Below are 8,850 nucleotides of genomic sequence, written 5' to 3' on the forward strand. Positions count from 1 at the left end.
AGTAGGGGGAAGGAGGAGACTGCAACAAGGTTTTGGAAGTGTGAGCGGGACTAGGTAGAGGGACGTGGGGTAGGTTGGGGGGCGGGGGTTCTCTAGACGCCGGGGAACGCGGGGTGGTCCCAAGGCTCTGGGGACGCAGTCCTGCCTGGGGATGAGGGGTAACGTGTACCTGCAGATGAGCCGAGTCGAGGGGCGTTAAGCCTCTAGAGGATGTGGAGCAGGGGAGGAGGAGGGAGACTGGGGGGAGGAAGGGGGCCGAGGCTCTAGCACCCACAGGCACCTCCCGCGGCTACCGAGAGCTAAAACCAGCACCACCATCTGCGGGCAGGTAGCGCACAAGAGTTGCCAGCGACCCGACGCGAGCCTGACTCCGAAAGCCGTGTCTCTGAGGCTGTGGCTTTAAGGGAGACGCTGGGCTTGCGGGCTCTTTAAGGAGGCGGTTGGGGGCGTGTCAGGAAATGAGTCCTGGGCCCGCCTCGCGGGCGGGAGCTGCCTCGGAAGTCCGGAGGCTGCGGGGCGGAACAAGGGCCGGCACTGGGGAAGACCGCGCTCCTTGTCCTTGTACCGGCCCAGCTTCCTCCCGGTCCAAAGCACCTGGGCCCTGAGCGCCTCTGACCTCGCCTGCACCCTCTTTCCAAACCCCCCGCACGCTCTCCTTTCAGCTCCTTGCAGGCCTCCCCCTCTCACCCTGCAAACCTTTCTCTCCCATAGCAGCCCATGCCTGTCTCTCTCAGCACCTCTTCCCCACGCTGTCCCCCGCCCTTTTCTAACACCTCCGCCCTGCATTTCTCCCCTTTTTCCTTCCATATCTCTCCCCCGCCACCCCCCTTTCTGTGAATCCTCCTTGCTAGGTCCCAGCCCCTTCTCCTCTGACCTGTCATCTCTGTCCAACCTTAGCCCGTCCCTCACCTCTTCCCTGTGTCTTGTCTCATGAACCCCCTCAGGGTGGCAGCAGGTTGTGGGACTCACCCCAGAGCAGAACCTCTCCATCCAGGAGAAGGGTGGGAGGCCTCCAGGCCACCCGCCATGTGACAGTGGAGGACTTCAGCTTGCAGAAAGCAGAAGTGAGCTCACTGCTCCGTACTCCAGGAAATCAGTCTGGCTGTAGGGTGACCCAACTCCTCTGCTACCATGAACAGGGCCTCTCTGAAGCGGTCAAAGATCCTGCACATGGCACTGATGGGGACTTCCGACCCCTCCGGAGAGGCAGAGGCCAGCCACAAGAAGCCCTTTGTGCTGCGGGCACTGCAGATCGCTCTGGTAGTCTCCCTCTACTGGGTCACGTCCATCTCCATGGTGTTCCTTAACAAGTACCTACTGGATAGCCCCTCCCTACGGCTGGACACCCCCATCTTCGTCACCTTCTACCAGTGCCTGGTGACCACGCTGCTGTGCAAGGGCCTCAGCTCACTGGCCACCTGCTGCCCTGGTACCATGGACTTCCCCACCCTGCGCCTGGACCTCAGGGTGGCCCGAAGCGTCCTGCCCTTGTCGGTGGTCTTCATTGGCATGATCACCTTCAATAACCTCTGCCTGAAGTATGTGGGTGTGGCCTTCTACAACGTGGGTCGCTCACTCACCACCGTCTTCAATGTGCTGCTCTCCTACGTGCTGCTCAAGCAAACCACCTCCTTCTATGCCTTGCTCACCTGCAGCATCATCATTGGTGAGTGGCCAGCCAGGGCCACGGGGAATGGCTTTGGGGGGTGGGGGAAGATGGCCAAAACCCTAAAGAATAACCCTGTCAACCACCTTTGACTTTATCTGTCCCAGCTCCCTTGTTGTGACAGTCATATGAGGAAGAGCCTGGGGTCCAGAGAAAGCAAGTAACTTTCTGGAGGTCACCTAGCAAGTTAGGGGCCCAATCAGGGCCCTTCAAACAAGATGGGATTCTAATCTACATTTCACAGAGGGAAAACCAAGGCACAGAGAGGTTAAGTAATTTGTCAAAGATCACTCAGCTAAGTGGCAGAGGTGAGATCTGATCACAAGGAATCTGGCTCCTTACACTTGACCACTATACCCTCTTGCTTCTCAAGACTTCAAGTGTCCTGACTCCCCATCCAGTGCTCTTTCTAGAGGACATGGCATCTTGTAATAAATATACCATCACCGTCTGACCTTGCAGGCTTACAATAATGCCTGAGTCAGTGGCAAGAGATATGCTTTGAGATAACTTAGCCGTCTTCCCAGACTTGACCCTCAGAAAATAAAAATGATTGATGGGGACATTGTGCGAATCATTCGCATACAGCATCTCCTGTGTTCCCCAGAGATCCCCTGGGTGGTAGCATCACCATGATCAACTCTACACAAACAAGGAAACTGACACTCAGAGAGGTTAAGTCACTTACCCAGAGCCCCACAGCTAGGAAGTAGCCATGCTGGGATGCAAACTCAGATTGGCCGGACCTCCAGGCCTGTGTTTCTAACCACTCTGCTCTGTTCTTGTCCCCTAGAGGTTTAGAACTGCACTATCCAGTTCAGCAGCCACTGACCACATGTGTCTATTCCAATTCAAATTCAGTGAAATTTTTAAAATTCAGTTATTCAGTTGCAGGTGTTGTTACCTGATTCTGTAGCCACATTTCAAGTGCTTAGTCGCCACTTAGTAGCCAGTGGCTACTGTATTGGACAGCACAGATGACAGAACATTTCCATCATCACAAAATGTTTTATTGCAGCCCATTAGGTAAGAGCACCCCCAGCTTCCCACCCCCTCAGAGCCCTCCTGGGGCTCTGTCATCCAGGAATGGGATCTTTCTCTGAACCTGTTCAGGTTCTTCCTGGTGCTGCAAATTTCATCTTGGTTGACCTACATATTCTCAGTTGGTGTCTCAGAGTCTCAGGCTGAGTTGCACTGGTTGCCGGGGAGAGGCCCATCCCAGGCCACATGTCCTAGAAAATGTTCCCCTCACTGAGCCACTTCGGGACCTAGGGCTGCCCAGTCTAGGTCCAAGGTGGGAGAGGGAGCAGGGCAGAGGTGGGAGTGGGGGGGAGCTGCTAAGACCCCTGGCAGATCGGGCTCGCTGCTCCTACTTCCTCCCCAAGGGAGCTGGTATGGGCTCCCAGGCGCACTTAGCCAAATGCCCCAGGGATCTCCACTTCAGCCCTGCTGACCCTATAAGGGGTGGAGTGGGAGGGACCTCCTGGTTGGCAGATTTGCATGCCGACTAGTGAAGTCATTAGGGAAACTAGGCCCAAGTCCCAAAAAGTAATCAAAGTAGCAGATGGTGAGATAGCTTCTGGGAAAGTGCATTCGCTGGCCAGCCTGATGGGGTAGGCACCCTGGAGGCTGGTGCTCTCTGCTGGCCCAGCACCTGGCTTCCTCTCTGCAGTGTTTCCCCCTGAGGGGGTTAAGATGGGTCTCAGGGGACTCTCCAGGCCTCCTGGGATTGAGACACAAAAGGTGCTGTGGAAACCCTGGTGGGGAGTGGGGAGGGAGGAATCTAAGCAGGCATTCCAGAGAAAGTACTAGATGGGTATAAGGAAGGAGTGAGGAGAGAATGTTCTAGTCAGTAGAAAAAACATGTGTATTTCTGCATGGCTGGGCCAGAGCAAGATGCACCCATGAGGCTGCCCAAGTTAAGTGAGTCTGGACTATTTCCTGAGGGCAGTGGGCGGGGTGGGGGGGGGAGCACAGAGGGGCTTTAAGCCAGGACAGGACCTGAGCAGATCTGTACTGTAGGAAGATCATTCTGTTTGCAAGGCGGAGAGTAGATTGATTGGAGTGGGAGGGTCAAGAACGTGACCCAGATCTCTACAGCTGAAGGAAATGGGAGCTCAGAGAAGTTAAGTAAACTGTCCCCAGGCCACCCAGCCTCTAAATAGCAGAGCCTGATCAGAGCCCAAATCTCTCTGGCACCAAAACCACGTCTCGGGCTGCTGTGGCGCGAGATACAACATCTGTAAGATTCAGCCCCTGCCTTCTGGGAAGGTGGGGGCTAGCTAAAGAGACTGTACTGTCCCCACGGGCAGGTGCCTAGCAGCCCAGGGCAGGCAAGGGTCTTGAAGGAAAGCACAGCAGGAGGAGGCCAGGAAGAGGTCTGGGTGCTGGGGATATCAGGAAAGACTTCACTCCTGGAGAGACTGCCTTCGACCCTGAAGAATGAGTGGAATCTCCCAGGAAGGAGAAGGGTGTTTCTGGTGCAGTAAATGATCAAGGACACTGAGCTCTGGTGTGAGAAGCAGGGAGATGAGAGGGGACTCGGGGTGATCATGACACAGAGACACAGATCGTGGCAAGGGCGTGGGAAGCCCAGCATGCCAGGCTGAGACTCCTTGCAGACTTGTGGGGCAGTGGGGTGCCATGGAGGCTCTGTGAGCAGGAGATGTCACAACATGAGAGTCTCAGAAAGAGTGACTATCCCCAAAGACCTCAGGCCACAAGTGCTTCTAACCATTGTAGGCTCCCATTTTACAGACCAGGAAGCCAAGCGAGACCTTAAGTCACTTTCCCAAGGTCACCTTAACCACTAAGTGCCGTATCTGTGCTCATCCTTCAGAGCTCATTTCAAATGTTGCTTTCCAGGTGCCCCAGGCCAGCACAGTCGCCCGGTTATGGACTCTCACAGCACCCTGTACTGTTTTATGGACCCCATTACAATTGTAATTAAAGAAGTAATTGGGAAATTACTTCTTTAAAATTACTTCTTTAATCGTTTTAATGTCTCTCTCCTCTGCCAGAATGTGAGCTCCGTAAGGAAGGGTTCATGTCCTGGGCTACTTCCCCAGCCCTGTGTGGTGCTTAGCATGTAGTGGAGACTTTGCACACGTTTCTTGCAGGAAGAGCCGGGAGGATGGGGTGATGAGGACAGCGTTACCCAAGCGAGACCTTAAGTCACTTTCCCAAGGTCACCTTAACCACTAAGTGCCGTATCTGTGCTCATCCTTCAGAGCTCATTTCAAATGTTGCTTTCCAGGTGCCCCAGGCCAGCACAGTCGCCCGGTTATGGACTCTCACAGCACCCTGTACTGTTTTATGGACCCCATTACAATTGTAATTAAAGAAGTAATTGGGAAATTACTTCTTTAAAATTACTTCTTTAATCGTTTTAATGTCTCTCTCCTCTGCCAGAATGTGAGCTCCGTAAGGAAGGGTTCATGTCCTGGGCTACTTCCCCAGCCCTGTGTGGTGCTTAGCATGTAGTGGAGACTTTGCACACGTTTCTTGCAGGAAGAGCCGGGAGGATGGGGTGATGAGGACAGCGTTACACAGTCCGTGAACTTTGGTGGCAAAATTCTCTGTCCTTCCTCCTCCCCATCCTCATTGCCCTCGCCCTTCTCCTCCTCTCCCTACTGTAGGTGGCTTCTGGCTTGGTGTGGACCAGGAGGGCGCAGAGGGTACCCTGTCTTGGACGGGCACCCTTTTTGGCGTGCTCGCCAGCCTCTGCGTCTCACTCAACGCCATCTACACCAAGAAGGTGCTCCCGGCGGTGGATGGCAGCCTCTGGCGTCTGACCTTCTACAACAACGTCAACGCTTGCGTCCTCTTTCTGCCCCTACTCCTGCTGCTGGGGGAGCTCCCAGCCCTCTACAACTTCCCCCAGCTGGGCAGCACCCACTTCTGGGGCGTGATGACGCTGGGCGGCCTGTTTGGCTTCGCCATCGGCTATGTAACAGGACTGCAGATCAAGTTCACCAGTCCGCTGACCCACAACGTGTCCGGCACAGCCAAAGCCTGTGCCCAGACGGTGCTGGCCGTCCTCTACTACGAGGAGACGAAGAGCTTCCTCTGGTGGATGAGCAACATGATGGTGCTGGGAGGCTCCTCCGCCTATACCTGGGTCAGGGGCTGGGAGATGAAAAAGATTCAGGAGGAGCCCTGCCCCAAGGAGGACGAGAAGAGTAAAGTGGAGGTGTGAGCTTCTCCAGAGACCCTGCAATGGCCCAGCCCAGCCCAGGGAGAAGGCCCATGAATGAAGTGAAGGTGTCTCTCTGGACCCAGAGACAGTGGCCTTACAGACCTGATGGGAATCTGGTGGTTGAAATGGAACCAGTGTTTCCAAGTGATGTCAGAAAGTTGCCAAACCTGTCTCGACCCCCTTTCCTATTTCTGGGTTTTTGTCCTCCCCTAGGGAGGAGGGACCCCCATGGGAAGAGCCAGTTAGGTTCTCTGGAAGAGCACCAACTCTCTGGGAGTAGGAGAGGGACAGCACCCTTTCCTGTCCCCCTGCCAGGGCCTCCTACCTCCACATGACCTTTGGGGTTGGGGACAGGCCACAACCTTTAAGGGACAGTATTGGCAAAGCCATTACGACTTCACTTGGACTCAGGGGAGATGGGGGTGTGACCCCACCACAGGCTTAGGATTTGGGAAACCTCACACCTCTGTGCCCCGGGGCAGGCAGCATAGCTTTGGCCCACCCCAAACCAGCCTTCTTTTGGAGGAAAGTGTAGGCTGGGCCGAGGGAGGAAATGAACAAACATTCTCTCTTCTCTGCATTGAGACCAGCAGCCCCCGTGCAAGGGGGTGAAGAAGGATCGGCGGGCCCCGGCTCTAACACCAGTTTTGCCCGCCCCACTCCCCTGCCCCTGAGGGGCAGCTGCCACCTGGCACAAACAACTACCTGGCTCAGGTAACAGCCCCCCAGAAGTGGAGGCAGGGAGCCGCTTTGGCTTCTCCCAACTCTGCCTCTCCAGGGCATGCTGATGGAGCCAGGGTCAGCTCAGAGCCTCCCACCTAAGCTGTGCTGGACCCCCCAAGATCCAGGTCCCTGCAGGGCAGGTGTTGTAACCTGATCTTGATGAAGCTGTTAAGCTAACAATTACAAACTTCCCTGAGTTTGGGGCCAAAAGAATCTTCTCTTCCCCTCACCACACCCTCCGGGCCTGAGGGTGGCTTTCACAACTCCTGTCCCTTCTGTTGGGTGTTTTGTTCCACCAAGTGGAACAAAACTCCTTGGGGTAACTCCTGATGTTTTCAGCCCCTGTAACGAAAGGCTGGGGAGAGTGGGTCTTCTCACGACCACTCTCTTCCAGTCCCCGCACAATCCCAGGTGGTTTCTAATGAAGTTGGTGGGGCCTGATGCCCTGAATTGTGTGTGATTTAATTAAAAATCAGAGTAAGACATCCTGTGTGTGTGCAGCGAGACGGGACAGTCAGGGTCTGGCTGGGATTTATGAACGAAGGCTCATCCCTGCCATCGCCAAGCCTGGGTTCTAGCAGGACAGCCCTTCTAAGAATCTGTTCTCCCTCCAGGCAAGGGGTTGATCCAAATACCAAGACTCCTTCCAGACCTCAGGTTTCGTATTGGTGCTTGTTGCCATTTACTGGGCACTTGCTGGAGGCAAGACACTGCTGAGTCCTCTATTCCATCATTCATCTCCACAACCCTCCCACGCGCCTTGAGGTGGGCACCATCTCTGATCCCCCATTTTACAGATGAGGACACTGAGGCTCAAGGAGGAGCACAGGAAGGAAGAGGCCGCAGTAGGATTCTGACGGAGGTCTCTGCCTTCAGAGCACAGGTACCCAGCATTTTTTGAGCATCTACTATGTGCCAGGCACTGTGGTAGAACATTACTGGTATGAAGACCCAAATCTGCTTCAAGGGTCTCGAATAGAAACACACATCAAGGTCCCCATAACAGAGGCAGTATTGCCCTGAGGTCTCAGAAGATGGAGAGACCAAGTCTTCACAAGGGCCAAGATGCTTGAACTGAATATTACTGGGCAAGTAGGGGACTCCAGGAGCAAGGGTAGATTGGCCCAGGAAACAAGGTTAAGCTGAGGAAAGAGCACATGGGGGGTGGTGAGAGGTTTTTTTTTGGCGGGGGGTGGTGAATAGAAAAGGAGGGTGGGCCATGGCATGAACAGCCTTGAATGCAGTGGTCGATCTGGACTTGATTCTAAACGATTTTAAAACCATCACCAGGTCCCTTAAACAGAGAAGGGACATAATCGTTTCTGCACCCTTTGTATGATCAGAAAATTGAGATAGCATTCTTAATGTTAGTTGCACTTTCTTGAACAAGATTCAAGAAAAACCTACATAGTTTGAAACAAATTCAGGCAGCCTTAACTCTCAGGACACAACTGAACAGGCTACTGTGCAAGACCCCCACACAGAAAAGCACAAAGATGTGCAGTGTATGTGGATGGGTTTGAATCCACATGCGGCAGAAGACCCCAGTTCTGATGCAGATGAAGCCCAGGGAACTGCCAGAGCCAGCCTTCCAGCATGCCAGCCTCTCCCACACTCAGCACCATCACACCCAGATCATCTCTATGGTATTTAAAGGAGCCAAGACCCCCTCCAGGAATGTTTCCCCTGCAAGCAGCAGAAGAGGTGCTCCTTCCCCTTCAAACCCACTGTTCCCCTCTCTCTTGTCCCTTTTTTTTTGAACAAATTGTCTTTTGTTTGTGACATACAAATACAACCAATGGAAAAAGAGATCACTTTCTCCCTCTGATTCCAGTGATAACAAGTTGCTAAAGAAAAAATGTACCTATCAAGAAGGAGTTTCTCTTCAAAGTTTCCTCTAAAATAAACAGCCAGGAAGGGTTAAAAAGAACCATATAAATGTCATATACACATCTGACATCAACAAAGATAACCTGAAATAGGGTGGATACAACTAAAAACAAAAAAAACTCAGAAAATATATTTTAACTTGCCCCAAACAACAAACAAACAAAAAAAGCCTGGTACAAAAGACAGGGATGTGGAAGTCAGCCTGCCCAGCAAAAGAAATTGGTGGGTGAAGATGGAGAATTTAGGAACAGTGACCTGGGCCAACACTGCAACGCACCTCTGCTTCAGAATGCATCGCTCTTCACTTCTGTTTTTGAAGAGCACTTGACCAGGAGTCAGGAGACCTGGGTTCCACTTCTTAGAAGCTAGGGGG

The 8,850-nt window shown here is 53.4% G+C and overlaps 1 protein-coding gene across 3 annotated transcripts in view; it reads left to right on the plus strand.

Moving 5' to 3' along the window:
- The window catches only part of SLC35C1 (solute carrier family 35 member C1), a 7,176-nt gene extending 1,138 nt beyond the window's left edge, over nt 1-6,038 (plus strand). For all 3 annotated transcript variants that reach the window (XM_007124973.3, XM_007124974.4, XM_007124975.4), the window contains exons 2-3: nt 1,140-1,666; nt 5,305-6,038. In XM_007124973.3, coding sequence (XP_007125035.3) covers nt 1,140-1,666; nt 5,305-5,864 — 1,087 coding nt within the window. In that variant the 3' untranslated portion in view covers nt 5,865-6,038. The remainder of the gene's footprint in view (nt 1-1,139; nt 1,667-5,304) is intronic.
- Nucleotides 6,039-8,850: the final 2,812 nt, after the last annotated feature.

The sequence above is a fragment of the Physeter macrocephalus genome, chromosome 16 (genome assembly GCF_002837175.3).
Source record: "Physeter macrocephalus isolate SW-GA chromosome 16, ASM283717v5, whole genome shotgun sequence".
Lineage (NCBI taxonomy): Eukaryota > Metazoa > Chordata > Mammalia > Artiodactyla > Physeteridae > Physeter > Physeter macrocephalus.